The sequence below is a fragment of the Hippoglossus stenolepis genome, chromosome 11 (assembly GCF_022539355.2).
Source record: "Hippoglossus stenolepis isolate QCI-W04-F060 chromosome 11, HSTE1.2, whole genome shotgun sequence".
Classification (NCBI taxonomy): Eukaryota; Metazoa; Chordata; class Actinopteri; order Pleuronectiformes; family Pleuronectidae; genus Hippoglossus; species Hippoglossus stenolepis.
Window position 1 is genome coordinate 6,056,249 of NC_061493.1, and position 18,755 is coordinate 6,075,003.

Sequence of the window (18,755 nt, forward strand, 5' to 3'; positions counted from 1 at the left end):
ATGAAGTAGCAATACTGTATGTACATCACATTGTATTTAGAGTTTGATCCACAGGGGTCCAATAAATATATGTATATCAATACAGCTCAGTATATTATATGGAACACTGACGTCTCTAGATAACATGACACATGAAGTCCGCCAGTTCAAATATTAAGACTACAAGTTCAAACTACAAGACTTTCAGTCATCTGATTGCTACACTACACACTACAAGTCTTGTGATCAGGAGTCTTGCAGTCGTTCATGCTACACTACCGACTGGTGTCAGGGAGAAACTCTGACTGGTCCCCACATGTAATCGTGAAAAGACACGGTGAACCCGGCTGATCCTCCTGCTCTTCTCTATCATCCTGCTCAGAATGACACAGAAAAACTCTTCAGTAAATGTAAGCTGCCCCGATGTTTGTAACCCTGTCCCACAGGCATGGTTATTGCTTGATTTCCCCAATTACAGACATGTGCAGTGGAAAAAATCAGCGGGCACCTCACCCCCACATGAACCTTTACCACCTTCAGCCCTTCCTCTCCTTTAAATTGGCTGGAATTGTCGGGGCCGTGTGGCAAACCTCTAATCGTGTCTTTGAAGAGTTGACACATAATGATTGGTGACTGTGATGTTCGGGGGCTTTTGTCGGCAACTTACAAAACCCATCGGTGACAGGAAAATGTTATAGTGTGAAATAAGGTTTAGAGAAGATACATGATCAAAGTGTGTATAACTACACACATTAAAAATATCCTATGAAGTTATGTGCCTTTTATTTATTATTCTTGTAATGCAAATCAATGTTTTGATTTTGCATTACAACCTGACATGTACATGTTTTATAGAGCTGCAAAGCACCCCCGGTGTCACCCTCCTCCATGAAGTGACAGTTGTTGTAGGTTCTAATTTGCCATAAAATGAAGCAACACAACAGCAAACAAGAGAAATAAACATTTTTAGCTGATTTAATCAGGGACCTACTCTACATTCAGGTTAGAGGTCTCAACAAACTGTTGTCAAGGTTTTATGTTTTATTCAGAATATGTATTGTCTTCAAGCATGCGCGCGCACACACACACACACACACACACACACACACACACACACACACACACACACACACAGCCTTTTAGTATAAAACACTGCAAACATTACTGTGCTAGTTGACAAGAAAACTCAACAGGGGATGTAAAACTGCAAAATATACTTTTAGTCCAAATATTTAGTTTTTGTGTGCAAAAAAAGGTGAATATGATGTGAAATACAATATATTTGTGATCTGATTTTAGCTCAGTATATGTGTTGGAGTGGTTGTTTATTTATTTTTTTATTATCACAAAGGATTTTTTTATTATCACAAAGGATTTGATGCTTAGAATTATAATAATCTGAATTTTAAAAACTTCAGCATGTGTGAAAGGGGGATGTTTACATGTTTGTACTGTTTACATAAATGCTTTCCTTACACTCTGTGTACAATACATGTGTGTATTTGTGCGGGAAAAGGGGCCACAGGAAGTCGCCCACAAACAGACAGCACATGAACAAATACTAAGTAGCTGAATTCAATTTGGTTGAAGAGAATTAAAAGAAGCAGCAGTGATTTCTTCAAAAGCTTTTCAGTGCAAACAGTAAGTATATGTGGTAGCTGGGAGGAGAAGATGGATGTAAAGGATATGGGAAGGCAAACAAGAGGGACGAACAAAAGAGAGGAGAATAACAAAGCAAAACAATGGAGCCACCAGAGTTGGGAGATGGATGGTGGAAGAGAGAGGCAGAGACAGAAAAAAGGAAGGTGGGAGGTGGACAGAGAGGGAGAGGGTTTCTGAGGAGGGTAAAGGAAAGACAGAATGGTAGAAAAGACGAAGATGGAAAGAGAAAGGCGGAAAGAAATTGCGGGATTAAGAGCCTTAAAAAAGTAGGGAAAAAACAGTGTGCGCCTGCCAAGGGAACAAAAAATAGAAAGAAGAAAAAAAAAAAAAGAGGGGAATTAAGAGAAATACAGAGGGGGGGAAGATTGAGTGCCTACCACCACTGTCCCTGACACTGAAGTTGAGAGCGGTGCTGGACTCCGGAGGGATGCTGAAATACACGGTGCTGTCATTCCCTCCCTCATCTCTATCAATCGCCCGCAACACCTGCACCACCTGAAACGAGAAGATAGAGAGAGAAGAGGAGATTAGGTGAGGGGAGGACGGATATACATGTGCGGGTGGAGGTGTGGGAAGCACAGAGACAAGAGAAAAATAAGAACACTTACACGGAGAGTGCTTTTAGCTGCAAACCATTAGCAGGAATCAAAATGAGCTATCAGCATAGAGGCACAAGTGAACTGTGCGCCACATAAATAAGTGTCTGACGTGAGCCGCCTTTAACAAACACAGTGTGGCTTTCAATTTAGTAATAGCATCTGCACAAGTCTGGGGTAGCAATCGTAGTTAAATTAATCTGAGAGAAAATCTCCCTCTGCCTAAGCTGATGGGTAATTTGTTTTTAATGAAAAACTCCAGTCATCATTACACAAGCCATCCTTTTAGAAACGCTTTCGAGTGCCGGTTACCAGACTGAAAGTGAGGATGAAGGGTGCTGCATTCTCCTTTAGTTAGTCAGTGTCTCTCGAGCTTTGAGCAGATTTGTTATGTACAGTCACATTATGCTATCAGTTGCCTCGTGCGAGCATTCAAATGCATATTCTTCCTAACGACTTGTCACAGGGAGACACGCGCACCCAGCCCCAACATGCTGAAGAGATATTATAATCGCTCTTTCTTGCACTGTCTCCCGCTCTTGCGTACACTCGCAGTATACACAAACACAAACATCACAGGGAAAAAAAACAAATCAACGTCGTTGCCATAGAATCACAGATTTAGTGGCAAAACAACAAAGACACAAGCGGAGCAATGAGAACACCAGCAAAAACAACAGATGGGCCAAGACACCAAATTATAGCGATGGAGCCAGTGTGGAATACTGAAGATGGAGAAGAAAAAAAAAACAGATAGAAAGAAAGCAAAGGCTGGTTTCCAGGGAGAGATGGAGTGAAGGATTTCTATAACGGAGATAGGATCAAGTAAGAACACCACGATGAACACAAATAAAGCACGAAGGACGGAGGCCGTCTGAGAGGAGGCTCGAGTTTAATTACAATGTGAATAGCTGCTGCGTCGTGATAACAGGCCATTGAAAATTCACCTGCCTCCATTGTGAATGGGCGAGCTGTAGCTGCACGCTGCCATATGTGAATACATGGAGCTTTGTACAACTGCACTTCATATTCTCCACATACTTGAATGGGCACAGCTTTGAATACCAGGCTTCCTTATTTGAATGGAGGCAACTTTGAAGCACGCGGGGCTTCTTTATGGGAGCAGTCACTATTTGAAGTAAATGAATTGGACTTTTCAGGACTGATAGTAAGAACCTCTCATCTAATTCCTTGCAGGGCAAACGATGTGTTTCCTGATTGGCCTTGTTGTAATTATATGATTTGTTCAAGCACGTAAGTCAGTGAAAGGAACATGGGTCAAATTAAAAAGTCAAAGTACACGTCAAATACAGTTTTCATAGGGTAGTTCTTATCACACTGATGTTTGTTCAAGTGCCCATTTTCTCTGGTAAGGTTGTTTTTAATCAGTTATTTGATGCAATAAAAATGGGGTGTAATGTCAGCTGAGGCTGAATTGTGATTTGTCAAGCATTAATAATGGTGGGACCTCAGTACCACAACTCCAATCACTCAAGGACTCTGGCTCCAAATGAGGTCTTTTGCTCAAGATGGCAGCGTTTGGATCTGGGACATTTTAGCTTTATTACTGGATATGCTGGAGGAAGTGGAGACACGTCATCCATTGCAGTCCAAAGATCTTTCTTGTAAGGTTAAAAACATACTTCAACCCCAACTTATGCCTTATCCAATGGTCAAAAGAGGCAATGCATGCTGGTCACCCCGTCCAGTGCCACCCCCACCACCCTGTATGCATCATGGGGAGATGAATGGTCAAAGAAAGAAAAAAAAAAACCATACAGCACTTTTCCAGTTGAGGAATTTAACAACCCATAACTCAAGGCCTCCAATAAACTAAACTTTTAAGAGCCTTGTGAGGCTGTGGTACTAATGTTTTCATTGCCATCACATTGTATTTCATAAACATGGATGTTACAGCATAGACTGAGTCACAGATCTCAGAATGTGCTGTTTGTTTGGTGTGTGGAGAAAACATTTGCTGGACTGACAATAATAAAAGATGTCTTGTGGATTATTGATTTTCTTTCACGTTACTGAAACGGTGGAGCCACTGGGGCCAGCTGAAGTCGGTCACTGGCCCAAGACGTTGTCCGAAACATCAAACCCCCTGATAATTTGTCAGTTTGCTGCACTGCATATCATATGATTTCCTCTCATCTTTATTCAGCTTCCTACTGTTTTCTCACCACTGTTTGGCTGCATGTTGATACCACAATTCCTGCCAGAGGCAGTAAAATCATTTGGTGCACCTTTTTGTTTCTAATGACTGACTCCAGCTGCCTGTGCCGCGTCGACCCAAATATTCATGAGAGCCTGGATTTCTTTGTCTGTCCTCCATTGTTCCTCTTTTAAGTCTTTGTTCTCCTGGTTGATGCAGATGCAGCAGTAAAATGGGGGTCAGAGTTTGTTGTAGGCGCCTTTATTGAGATGTGACAGCACATCTGCTTGTCCAATCACAAGAGAATAAGCACTCCCAGCATGCACTGAAAATACCTCATTCCTTATCACCCCAAGACAAAACCAAAATGTTGTTTCCTGGATTCATGCCAAATTTGTTTCTTACACATAGGGGTTTAAAATCTCTTCAACTATTCAAGCAAACAAATACATCAATGTTCTGATATTAACCCGATTAAGACAATAGTCTGAAAAAGACACTGGCGTGTAAACAGTGTTTTCTCATTATCTTAACCAGAATAAGATCATACTAAGAATAAGCAATAATCAAGTTAAGACATTATGTTGACATGTATACATGTTAATCTCATTATAATAATAATCTCATTATAATGACCTATTGGAGTTTTCACATAATTTTGTGAAATAGACATGAGTCAGTTTCGATCTTCTTATAATAATAATAAAACATCTATTAAAATAGCACCTTTCAAAACAAAGGTACAAAGTGCTTTATAATAAACCAGATAATTCATGTAAGAAAGTCCAAAATATAGAATGTAACAAGATAAAATACAAAAAAATTGTTACAACCATAACAAGAATAAGCCATACAATAAAAGTGTGTCTAAAGAGGAGCTTTAAGATTCTCAGTTTGCCTGCTTAAGATCTCCAGGCAGGGAGATCCATGGCTGAGGGGAAACACAGCAAAAGCCTGGTCACCTTTAGTGACACGTTGTGATTTTAACAGTTAGTAAAGGGTCCTGCAGTAAGATCACAGGCAACGATCAGGCTCATAGGGGGTTAGCAGATCGCACATGTAGGCAGGAGCCTGACTGTTCAAGGCATTAAAGCCTGGCCACAGTGCTAGGTGTAAGTTGTAATGTTTGTATGTTTCGCATGCTGATACCAGAGTTAAGTGCATAGCAGTAACAGTGTCTGGACGAGAGGCTGGACGACATCTGCCCTGGGTTTGATTGTAAACCAGTAGGAGGGTGGAATATTGACATGACTTATAATCAGACTATGCTCTGTAACATGTGAACAGGAATATGGATGGAAAATTACTATCTGCAACTAATGTCAAGATCATAATAGAAATAACGTCTTATTCAGAATAAGGTAATTAGTTAGAACATTGCTGTCCATGTAAACATCAACATCAAACACAAACGTTACAGGTTATAATACTGACCTGCCCAATGGAGGAGGAGTCACACATGGCTGTCGTGTATTGTCTGTCCAGCTCCGGCGCGTTGTCATTCAGGTCTAATGTCTCTATTGCGACCAGAACTCTGGACACCTGGCTGGGATTGTCTGAAACGGCCCATCAGAGAGAAATATGCTAAAACAACAGAGATTAAAGATGCACACTGCACAGCTACCTCCCAACAAACCCACCAGTGTGCAAGTTTTTACCCTCCATTAATTCCATTAAATTGTCCTCTTAGGTGAGATCCAGCATTTCAGCCTTTGTTCAAAAGCTTCAACAGCACTCAGATCATATTAGCGAGCACACAACTGGCAAAATATACAGGCATACATTTGGATTCATTTGGCCTGTGTTGCATCTCAAAGGCTCCCAGCTGGAGAACAACTGACACCTCTATAGCAGGCAAACTTTTCCACATCAAACATGGACATTCTTAGCCAAGAGTCAAGTGTGTGTGTGTGTGTGTGTGAGTGAGTGAGTGTTTCTGAGAAAGAGAGTTGCAGAGGAGGGATACAGAGTGCAGTCAGTCTGCATGCAGCTACACAAGGGTGCAGTTTAAATGGATTGGCAGAGCCCACCCCATTCACTTGGATATAGACACACTTGAACATGAAGTTCTCACAGGCACTCTTGAAACGCATGGAGACATAGTCTGAGCTGAACATTCACGATTATGTTTTCGGGTTACTCCTGCGAAGGACACAATCCGGGCTCACCAGCACATCCTCACTCATTTATCTGAGCAGGCAACCCTGCAACACAGCCTGGGTGACACTTTCTGCAGCACACACACACACACACACACACACACACACACACACACACACACACACACACACACACACACACACACACACACACACACACACACACACACACACACACACACACACACACACACACACACACACACACACACACACACACCACGTTCAGAAAACTAGAGCGGTAACACTGTCATGGATGACAGCGGCTGATTCCCATCCCTGAAAAGCTGAAAATGAGCTCTTGCTGTAATGCCACTGGTTGAGCTGACCTGCCCGTGGCCATGGCAGATCTCCTACTGTGCTTTGTGTCCACACAGCCTCCAACGTCTGTTTATTAGATGGAGCTCATTATTGGAGACAGGCACTCACTGCGCTGCCTCCACAGCCCGGCAAACACTGCTGCCATGAGGAGCCCCGAGTAGATTTCACGTAAAGATTAACTCTGTCCAGAGCGAGCCTTGGCACAGAAAACAACTCCTCTGCATTGCACAGGGGGGGGGCACTGCACAGCATTCTCCAACAATACTTTCACTTCTACACCAATCAGTTGGACTTTTTTAAGGGCTGAGAAGAACATCAAAATATTAGTTTGTCACCTGACGAAACAGATATTCAAACTCAGCAAGAGGCTTTGTCCGCACCGTCAGAGATACATATCACCTTTGAGATGAGTTGAGCTTAGTTCAAGTGAATAAAAGATTATGATTTTAGTTTAACGGTGGGAAATAAGATGCACTGTGACCTTTGTTGTCAAAGTCAGATGCTGAAAAAACATCGCACAACTTCCACTTTCACCTCAGAGAGCCATAATTTGCAGAGCCATAAGAAGTGTCTGTCAGGTAAGGTTAAACACAAATTGTTTTGGGCGTCTGAATACACAACCAAGACCTTCCTTGTCAACCAATCACGATCCAAGCTGAAGGGCAGTTTAAAAATAGGTGATCTGGTGATATTTAATAGTTTCCATGATCGACAGACCCAAGAAAATAACAATATATCTACGCAAGTGACCTCCAGTGTTGTCCAAAACCACACCAGTGACCCATGGTGCTGCACTGTCAAAGTCAGTCTCACATAAACTGTCCCACTGCTGTAAACACTCACAAGAGCACCACACGAATATGAATCCAGTCCCAGAGCAAAAAACCTGTGCCCAGCAGTTTAAAGATTTTATTTAGCCTTTCTAAATATTGAGGAACCAATGGGCTTTGGAATTAATACTGCAGGTCCAAGTTCAAGAACAATGTTAGTGAATGTGGGATGGCGTCCTACCAGTTGAGTGCACAACTGTGCATTTTCACCGGGCCCAGCCTGCCACTGCACAGGCATGGTCAGGACCACCTTAAGAGAAGGGATTCCCCCCCTCCCACACTCCTCCATGCAGTAATATCAGACCTGGAGCAGGCCAGCAAATTAATGGAGATAGTTGGACTGTGAGGATTTGCGTTTTTTCCTTTTCAGGCCACTGTTATTTGTATTTTGCATTAGAATATTTGCCTCTTATCTTCAGTTATTATTGCTACTTTGAACCAAAAATTCCTGCTTTATGTGCTGCACTGTTGTTGTTATTCTTCGTTTGTTATGTTCTGTCAGTTCTAAAGTAAAAATGATTGATCACAAAAAAAGTTTGTTGCTGTGTGCACACTGGTATGTGAACAGCTACCATTGGCAAAATAAATAATAAATGCTAAACAGATTAAAATATCAGCAGGTGGAATAAAACAGTGCCAAGCAATGTATATGTCCCCATGCATAGAAGTTATATATATACAATAATAATAATAATACATCTTATTTATAGGCACCTTTCAGAGCACTCAAAGTCACCTTACACGGCAGAGATAAAAACCAAGGCTAGACAAACACGAGTAAGTACTTATCACTGTAAGTAGTCACTGTTTTTGTTTTTCATGGGATTTGGAGACATTAACAACATTATAAAGTAGCACTACTGTTATTATTATGCTATAAATAATGTTTTATTTCTCATCCTGACACTGTAGAATATGCTCGCCAGAGTCGCCACCTTCTCCCAGCTGCCGGTGTCCACTTATAAAGCCACATCATTCACATGACTTATAGGGTTTTACTTGAGAGGGTCACAAAAGTCTAAACAGAACTTAACAAAACAATCTACGCTGATCATGATGAAAAGCTCCATAACAGCTTCTAAATGGACCCATGACTGTGTATCGTTGCTTGACGGTCTTTACTACTCTCCTTTGCAATTACAGTGCGCCTGTAAAGCAAAGCCTGTCCTTGATTTGCTGCTTTAATTCCTTGTTTCCACTCAAATCCTTATGAGAACAAATCTTTCGCAGCATCAGATAACTCACACAATATAGATCAATTGATTCTCAGGAAGAGCTGTAACAGACTATTTATGGAGCCAGACAACATTCCCCTGGCTGGCTTGATGACTTGAGAGCTAAGCCGCTTAGTGAACCGCATCACACACTGGATACTGTGCTTTTCAGACACCAGACAATACACAGTTTAAACTCAGTGGGTTCAGGTGTCAGAGGTGGGAAATGTCTCATTGAGGAGTTTGAGCTCCAAATAAAAGAACCTGTGTGATGATGCCTCAGTGTTAATATGGTGCACAAAGTGGGACCTCTGACCTCTCTGCGTCGCGATGACGGTGATGTTGTGCCAGTGCTCGCGTTCTCGGTCCAGCTCCGTGGCCGTGGTGATGAGGCCGGTGTCTGGGGTGATGCGAAACAGAGCCTCTGGGTCTGACTGTGGATCAATGGAGAACCTGGAGGAGAGGAAACAGGGTGGAACAAGGATAAAAGGTAAACATGGAGAGAGAGGGAAGGTGAACATAGTGAATTGAGGAAGATGAGGAAAGATGTGTAAAAAGAAAGAGTGAAGGGAAGAAGCGGCAGAGGTAGCAGCGGGGTGCGGAGTGAAAGAAGCACACATTGCCAATGTGCGAGGGAGAGATAAGGAATTCTGCATTTAAATGGCCAAAGAATTAATATAGGGAGATTATCGCTGCTGATAGGAGCTCTTTTGAAGTGCCACTGATTATCTAAATATCTCCAAGAATATACCAACTATCATTCCTCTCCACACTCTTTTGCCGGCGCTAATTGGGGCATGGTTTCTGTGATTGTTACAGACAGGTTTTTGCCACCCTTGTTGAACTATGTGAGACAAAAGCTACCACAAGCACAAGTGAAATCCTGAAACCTACAAGCTTGTGTTGTTGAGAACAGACTCAGGGGAACACTGAGTGGGCATTTGGTTAGTTTGTATTTATTCGGTTAGCGCTTATCTGCGGTGTCGTGTTTGTTTGAGTTGAAGAGGTGGGTTTGCATTTCCATCTGAAAAAAACGGCATATCCCAGGCTGACAAATGTTAGGACCTAGGATGTGTGATCTATCTTCTAAAACGAGATAAACTCAGAACTATAACTCAGGATCATTAAATTTGATTTCCATTTTGCAGTAAAAACTCTTATTAAGTATTGATTGATAAAAACAGCATACTTAATAAACAATGAACACAAAAGCAAGACTCGAAAAATAGCCTAGAATGCATTTTGCCTCAATACAGTGTCTTCAGGCAGACTAATGAAAAGAAAATGTCCTAAATACACATTTATGTCTTTAGTTTACACAACTATGTCTGTTTGTAGATTCCAATTACAATGCACAAAAATAAAGGCAATTTTCTCAAAAAAAGCCAGAAATCTCTTTTTCACTTGCACTTCTAGGGGTCTGTTCATATATAATTTACAGCCTGATTTATAAAACATTATATTCCTAAAAACATGGTGAAAATAGATTTTTTTTATGTCAGTAGACAGTATTTTATTATTCATGGTGTGAGAAAAGACACTATCCCAAATTCTTTCTGTGAAAACATTTGACTCTACTATATCAACAAAATGGAAAGAAAGAAATTTGACTTCAGATAATGTATGAGATCGTGCAAAATCATGCAAATTGGATAAGGATGGATTTGTATATTTAGACAACATGGACAACAGGCTGTGATTGGTCGGGCAGTTGCATTGGTGGGACCTCAATCCTGTAGCACCACTCTCTAAACACTATCCCACAGATCCTGGCTCAGAAGGATTTCACCAGCAATATTGTGGCCTCGTTGTTGTACAGTGGGAGGAGGCGTATATGCATTGTCCATCTTTATATACAGTCATTGGTCTGTGCCATAGACTTTATATACAGATGGATGACGCGCCTCCACTTCCGCCCACTATGCAGAAATGAAGCCAAAATATCCCAGATAGGAGCATTGCCATCTTGTGCATTTGGAGCCTGTGTCTGCACAGTAGCAGGGGGTGGAGCGGTGGAGATCCCGCCAAGACATCCACGCGCCCAACCGCGAGTCAGTCTTGGCTTTAAATCATGATGTTTCACCTCATTTTAATGACATAAATCAAGGAAAATGGACATATATCAGTATGATGACAACTATCTAAACTGACAGATACTGTATTTGGTCCATGTCCCGTCCACTAACATGGAGGAGGTTGGGTGTATGACCTATACTGCAGCCAGCTACCAGGGGGCTAAAGAGAATCTTTGGCTTCACTTTTGGGGAGCTGGCATATCATCCATCTTTATACACAGTCTTTGATCTGTATGCTAACTATTAAGCTACAGTCAGCAGCTGGTTAGCTTTGCACAAAGAATGGAATCATGGACAGAAAAAAGGAACATAAAACAAGTCTGCTAAATATTAACTAGTCCAGTTACTCCTGTCTGTACGGACTTTGACTCCAGTGGACTTTGCATAATTAGATGTTTATAATCTATCTGTCATCACATATTTATGTATTATTATTTATGTTTATATGTATTTTATTAAAAGACATAATTACTGACGTGGATCAAATGTGAAAGAGAGCTGGAGAAAAACATTCATACAAATTTAATATTAGATACTGTGTTTTCCCTTGTAATTGTCCAAACACTGAGCAAAAGTATCTAAATATTTATCAGTAACAGTAATTATGAATCACCATAGACAGGTATAAAATGTAGTTATTGCACCTTAAACATCTATATATATATATATATATCTGTATATATACTGTATAACATATGTTACAATTTGAAGAATCTTTTAACCTAAACCCTTTTTTCTCTGCATCTCGTTTGCACCTAGACTTTAGTATTTGATATGAAGAAAGAGTCTTCACCTGATATTATTGGTGAGTCCAGTATCAGGGTCTACAGCGCTGACCCGGCCCACAGTGCAGGCTGGTGGACAGTTCTCAGAAACATCCATGTGATATCTCGACCGGGAGAACTTCGGCGGCTCGTCTGCATCCAGGACTGCTACCCTGATGGAGGCCCGGTCCTTGAAGGGGCCTCGACGCAGGAAGCGAGGGTCCACTATGGGGTTGAGGACCTCCACAGAGAAAGAGTAGGAGCTTCGGCTCTCGTAGTCAACAGCCTGGGGAGGGGGATGATATTTGAAAAATAATTAGAGTAATGTTGAAGTTTATAATCAGTCAAGGCTTAAATATACACCTACTGTGAAATGAGTAATGATGACTCATTTTATTAGCAAGAGATTATTCAAATGTCACAGTTATGAATATCAGATCCTTTCATTAAGTCCAATTCTCACAGTGCAATTTCCACAGATGACTGCTAAATTACATATCAAAAGCAGCGAGATGACAAATAATGAATTATTCCAAAAGATAACAGCTCTCAGAGGCTGGAGAATGGTCACATCTAAAATCAGCAGAGGAATCGGAGTAAATAATACCATGGTTACCATAAATGTTGTGAAGTCTGGATTTTTGAAGTGATACTTTGAAAGTTGTTGTGCACGGACGCGTGGATGGTGAGGTTTTGTGTGAAGAAGAGAAAAGACATTCATGAGGTGTTGATGTTACAGCATTGCCAATGAGATTCCTGATGCTCAAAGAGTTGAAAGGATTTCTCGAGAGCTCCGACACTGAAGAAACAACGTGTCGAGGCCTTGGTTTGACATTGATGCAGGGGTGGTTATGAGATTCTCAGACTGGAGGGATTTGTGGCTGTAGTGTTTTTGCTGCCAGGACGCTGGATGATGATGATGCATTCGTGGGAGTTGGATGAGATTAGCGCTGCTTTCCGCACGCAGCACAGATGGATGTGAGCAGGTGGTGCTTCAGGTATAGTCGCACTGAACACTTTTATCAAGCTTCAGCATTGTTCGGTGCTGCAGCGTTGACGACGCACTTGGACCTGTGTTGGTGGGTACCTGGCAGGTAGCGTGTAAAGTTACCATCTCAGACCTTGTGGGAGTGAAACTTGGACAAACGCTTTCTTGTGAATCCCCAGTACGGATCCTGAGTTTGCGTTCAGTCGCAGGGCAGGTTGTGCACTCTGCTGACAAATCAGTTCCACAAACAATACCTTTTGATAATATAAAACAAAACCACGCTCCGTGTTTTACACCATCTCTATCACCATGGCAACTCCACTATCACCATAGAGACTCTCACCTAGCTATGAGGAGCGTTAAAAAAAAAACCTTTGTATCCTCGCATCTACACAGGTAGAAGAGATTTCATTTGGGATAGGGGCTCAGGCCCCAGAGATTGTTTGTTACAGAGAAGTTATGAAGCCTATTTGTCTGAGGTGTCCGTGTGATTGTGCGCCGCACGTCGCCAGCGAGCCGGCTCTGAAGCAATGAGAAAGCCTCTGATCATGTTTGCCGAAATGATTGTTAGCGAGGGCAGAGGCGCGCACGCTGGTAATCACACACTCTACATCCACTGTCTCACACACAGACACCCACCCACCCAGACATACACCTGCTGTTGAGTAAATCTGGTGAAAGCAACATGTGTGGGTCTGGTTCAGAATACCTGTTTGAGAGGTGTGTGTGTGTGTGTGTGTGTGTGTGTGTGTGTGTGTGTGTGTGTGTGTGTGTGTGTGTGTGTGTGTGTGGTAAGTGGTTCTTTTGAGCCGGTGGGTCCTCAGATCCTCCGTCAGTACGTGTGAGTCCTCAAAGTAAGTGTTCATATGAATCATCTCGGTGTGATTGGCACAGAAACCCGTGTTGGACAGAGGATAAATAGGCTCCCTGGCTATGCAGAATACTCGCTGTTGGATACAAACGGAGAGAAAAAATCATTTTGAGGATCCCAGCAGCAGTGGGAATATTGATATCCTCTCACTCATGCCCCCCACCCCCGTCCTTTTCTCTCGTTTTCTATTTCCCCCTCTCTTCTCCTCCTTCTCCCTGAGCTCTCAACCAAAGTAAACTGCTTCCCAGAAAATCTGCAGTTTTAGAAAGAGGTGAAGATTGATTAAAAATGATGCAGAGAAAAAAGGGCGAATGAAGGACATGAAAATGTGACCAATTTGGGGGAATATCTCGGCGGGAAAAATAAATACACAGGAGGCACAGTCAAGTGGGATGGAGATACAGAGATTGGGAGACTACGTGTTCAAGCGCAGACGGGGACGGGGGGGGGGGGGGTTGCCGGGTTGACAGGGAAAAAACGTTCTCTGACGTGGTCCCTATTACAGAGAGAGAGAGAGACAATCTGTCTGAGGAGGAGAGGTGTCACTTACACTATGAGCACACACTCATCACCCCCCCCCACCCTACCTCCACCCAGCACTCCATCACTCCACTCGCCTTCCTTCCCTACCTCATACACTCCATCACCCGTCCCCCTACTCCACCCATCTTCTTTTTTTTACTTTTTTTAAGTGTGCGTGCTGACAAACAACAGCACATACATTCATCCTTCTCCCTCATCCGCCCTTACAGGAAGCACTTATCACTCGGCGGCCCGGTGGGTTTTTCTGCTTTCGTGCGGATGTGAGGATGTGAATGCTGCTCGCACGTGCTCTGCTTTCTCATGCTGACCTTGCACATGCACACACACCGAGAGCAACATAACACTACATTTGAGCATTTTTCTGACGTTGCAGTAACTAAAAAAGTGAATTTAGTTGGGGACCAGTGCTTGTGATTTAGCGCCCTCTATGGACTATGTACAAGACAACGACTGCTGAGCAGAATGTCACATACAGTTGTTGTATCGTTTAAATTGATTACATTGATTCTGTTCACTGAAGAAGACCTGGTGTCACTACCTGTTGGTCTGTTTGTCTCCCTATATGTTTGGTAAAAACATTTTGGGGAATAACATCAAATTACCTGGAGACAGATGCATCAGGTATCAGGTGCTTCAATACACACACTTGTTATTTCGAGTGAGTTCCCACTGAAACACATGTTAAACTGCAGTGCAGTATAAGTACCTGGCTGGTGCAGTCAAATTGGTCAAAACGTTAGTGAGTGTCAAACTATGGACACTTCACCGTCATTATTATAAGATCCCTGAACACGGGTAACACTGGCTGCCGCCACAGTGCTCAGGCAGAAAGTGATTATATATAACGTGCACACCGGCCACACCGTCTGTATCATTTTTCAGCAGCAGCATAACTCAGGCCGAATTCTAATGTCTGACCCGAGCCCGAGCCCGACAGGTGTTTTCATTTTTCTGTCTAAACCCAGGCAGACGACTCACCGTGTCCTGTTAGATTCGGGTCGGGTAGTCAGGCTCTACAGCAGAGTCACAGCACAGAGTCACAGCACAGATTAATGGATGATGAGAGGAGAGTTGTCCAATGACGACGATGAGGAGACAGAGAGAGAGAGAGAGAGCTGTACACTTTACAATGAGGCAACAGGACACAACTTCTTAAACCTTCTAAAAGATCTTTTATGTTATTATGAGTCCAGGTAATTAAACCCTGCACACAACTTCAAGTGCAGCAGAAGAGTGAGGCTGCTCACAGTGAAATCTAACGTTAAGGACCATACTCGGTAGACACTGTACTGAGCCAGCACACGTCTTTTCTTGTTAAATGTCAGTTTATTACCCAGTGGGAAAATTTCCCAACGTGGCATCCCTACTGCCGACAAATATGTGAAAACTGGAAGCTGAGGAAGGCAAATGGTTATTTTCAAGTCAAGTGAGCAAAAGCAGCTGGCACATATTTATGCTGAGCAACAATTGGTCAAAAGTTGCTATTGTCATCTGATAAGTTTAGGACAACACTACTCTGTTGGATTTCACGCACTGCATACACAGTGTACTCATGTGAGTGGACTGACTAAAGTATCAGATTTAATATAATTCTTCCATGATGGTCAGACTTTTGGTATCAATTTTTTTTGTACTTCTACCTGACTCATTAAAGAGCAGCTGCCGATCAGATCAGTTGGAGCTTTGCAGAACTTCATTCCTCCTTTGTGAAGTAAATTCAGTGTTAAGCTGCTCTTTATCGACACTCTCTTCTTACAATGTCACCCACCTTTTCTTCAACACATCTTCTGCCAAATTCTGAAAAGCTGTGTATGCAGGTGCTTAAAACTACAGTTGATTATTTGCTTGGATGGTTGAGAATTTTTTTACCAACAGCAACTTTTGTCCATTGATTAAACATTTAAGTAATTTATTAAGCAGAAATGCCAAAAACTTCACTGGTTCCCGCTTTTCAAATGTGAGGATTTGATTATTCTGTTCTACCATTTTCTGACCTTTTACTGACATAAACCATTCATCTTCTAATCATGATTAACAGATGAATTGAGAATAATCATTGGCTGCAGTCCCTGAACGTACATACAAACATACAAACTCCCTTATCTCTATTTAACGTTGCCCTCCTCCTACACACACACCCACATGCTGTACTTGCTCCTGTCCTGCGATGCAGAGCTCCCACAGTCCTTTTTGAAATTCAAATGACTCTATAGAATTTCCCTTTTAAATTTGCTTCACAGTTAGCAGAAATGAATTAGCTAACCTGCATGCTAGACTGGCGATACATAATACATGTCTGTTCAAAGAGGCCAGCCCATAGGCGTACATGCTCGACCGAGGAAGAGGGGGCATGTGCACGCTTTACAGTGTGTATACATTACTGCAGGGTGAGGCTTCAAAGCACAGAGACGGTGCTTCTCACTGATTTTTCTGTAATTGATGGAAAATAAATATTCTGCAAATGTGTATGAAATCAAGTGCACATCCTTGTGGTCTGTGGCGTACATGCTCGCGTCTGTGCTCAGCTTCCCGCTGTCCTTGGCAGCTTGAGATCTTTCTTGATTTTGTGCATTCTAAATCAAGATCATACATCACATTTGTCTGATGACAAACGCAGCTTTGGACATTTCTGCCAACAAGCACAACTACAGAGATGGGAGAACAAAGATTCGTCTAAATCTCCCTTTTGACTTTGTTCTTCCTCTGCCGCTTCCACTTCCCTCTGTCACTTGTCTCTTGTCTCCTGCCTGTCCTGTGTCTTCCTTTTCCTCAATGTATTTGCAAGACATTGGTCTCTCTCTCTCTCTCTCTCTTCCTCTTTTTCTCTCTCCATCTCTCTCTCTCTCTTTTTTTCCCTCAGAGGAGATTAGTACAATCTCTCCTCCGCGTGAAAACAAACACAGATAATCCTGGGTGCGCTGCTGGCGCGTGACCGAGGATTAGCCAGCCGTTTTTAAGTGAGAGCATATGGAAATAATAACGGCAAACTGACACATGTGCGAGCTTGCTTGTCCCCCAGGTAAGAGGAGTGAAAGCTGCACAAATAGCAGGCTTACACAGCTCACAGCACCCCAAAAAAAAAGTACCTCAAAAGGGAACGTCCTGAATCGGGTTATCGCCGGATACGCATTAATGGTGTTGTGACATAACGTTGCGTCTCCTGATCCCACTTTGTTATATACATGCTATTAAAGACATCTTACATGTGTAACGAGTCGCTGTGAAATCGAAGCTTTGTCCTGGTTTGTTTTGAAACTTTCTTTTTGCTGCCCCATTTGTTATAAAAGCTCAAACAATCAAAACACATGAGGCGTTTATTCAATCATCACGTGTCTGTGTCCATCAGCTGAGGACTACATTTTCTCTGTCTTCTAATTGCTCCTCGTTGTAGCGGCTGATTAGGTTTTGATTGGCTGATTGATATCAATGAAACCTTAACTAGCAGCCACCAGTGAACGCTCCAACTGGCTTTAGGTGTTACCCCGTGGCCATTAGGGGGCACTGCTGCAGAGCAATGTCAAGAAGGAGAGCGTTATGCCAATTCCTCAATTACCTGCTACTTACACTGTGGCCTTGTTCACATGCTGTATCAAAAATCTATTAGCAGCAATATGTACAATCATTAACGGCAATATGTAATAAGTAAATAACTGGAGTGGTGCAGATCTAAAGGGCCAGGGAACAAAAGGAATAGAATAAAAGAGAGAACAAACGAGAAAGAGGAAATTCATTTCAAATGAATGGATGAATAGTCCATTTGTGTGTCAACATGGGGCTGATTTTGTGTGCATATGTGTGTGTCTTCCCATGTATCTTTTCGTCTGTGAATGTGAATGAGGCAGACCTAAGCTGAGTCAGAGCCGCAGACAACACACACTGTCTGACATGGCCTCAAGACACAAAACAGAGCGAGGACGAGGCGAGGGAGCGAATGTGAGATAGGGTGCATGCGCGCGCGTGTGTGTTTGCGTACTCGTGCTTATGTTTGTGTGTCTCACCCTGCATATTTGGACATGGGTGGGGAGATCAGAGAGAGAGGGAGAGAGTAATGAAATGCAGAGAGACAGCAGCAGATGATGTGAAGGGGTGAGGGAGTTAGGGAGGGGGTGATAGTGGATGGGAGAATGGGGGAAGGAGGGAAATCTCTTTATTGCTGGGGGTCTCTGTGGGACTGACAGTAAATAAGCAGTGATAAGCAGCAGGCAGCTTCAGTCGGCACACAGTCTTGCAGGCTTTTAATGACCCAGCTTTCTCCCTGCATGTCCCCGCCTAACCCCTCGCCTTTCGGGGGCTTTACCGTGTGCTCTTCCTCCCTCCCGCCCATCAGCACATCATCATCCACACTCTTCCTCGTCTTCATCTGTCTCGTTCTCTCTATGCGCCTTCCTCCTCCTCCTGGCTCCATTTTGTCATCACGCATTCTCTCTCAGTCTCATTTAACTTCATCTTCAAACTCCTTCCTCCAGCTCCATCTCTTGGCTCCATATATCCCTAATCTGCTATTAGCTCCCCCTCCTCCCCAGCTCATGCAGTCTCCATCCCACCTCCCATCTGACACATCGTCTGAGGTAAAGACGTCGAGCACCACCGCAGCT

At 42.8% G+C, this 18,755-nt stretch overlaps 1 protein-coding gene across 2 annotated transcripts in view; it reads right to left on the reverse strand.

Moving 5' to 3' along the window:
• LOC118117832 overlaps positions 1–18,755 on the reverse strand; it is a 146,965-nt gene that overhangs the window by 12,413 nt on the left and 115,797 nt on the right. For both annotated transcript variants that reach the window (XM_035170429.2, XM_047342121.1), the window contains exons 7-10: positions 11,788–12,044; positions 9,236–9,372; positions 5,830–5,951; positions 2,019–2,136 (exon numbers count right to left, since the gene is read on the reverse strand). In XM_035170429.2, coding sequence (XP_035026320.1) covers positions 2,019–2,136; positions 5,830–5,951; positions 9,236–9,372; positions 11,788–12,044 — 634 coding nt within the window. The remainder of the gene's footprint in view (positions 1–2,018; positions 2,137–5,829; positions 5,952–9,235; positions 9,373–11,787; positions 12,045–18,755) is intronic.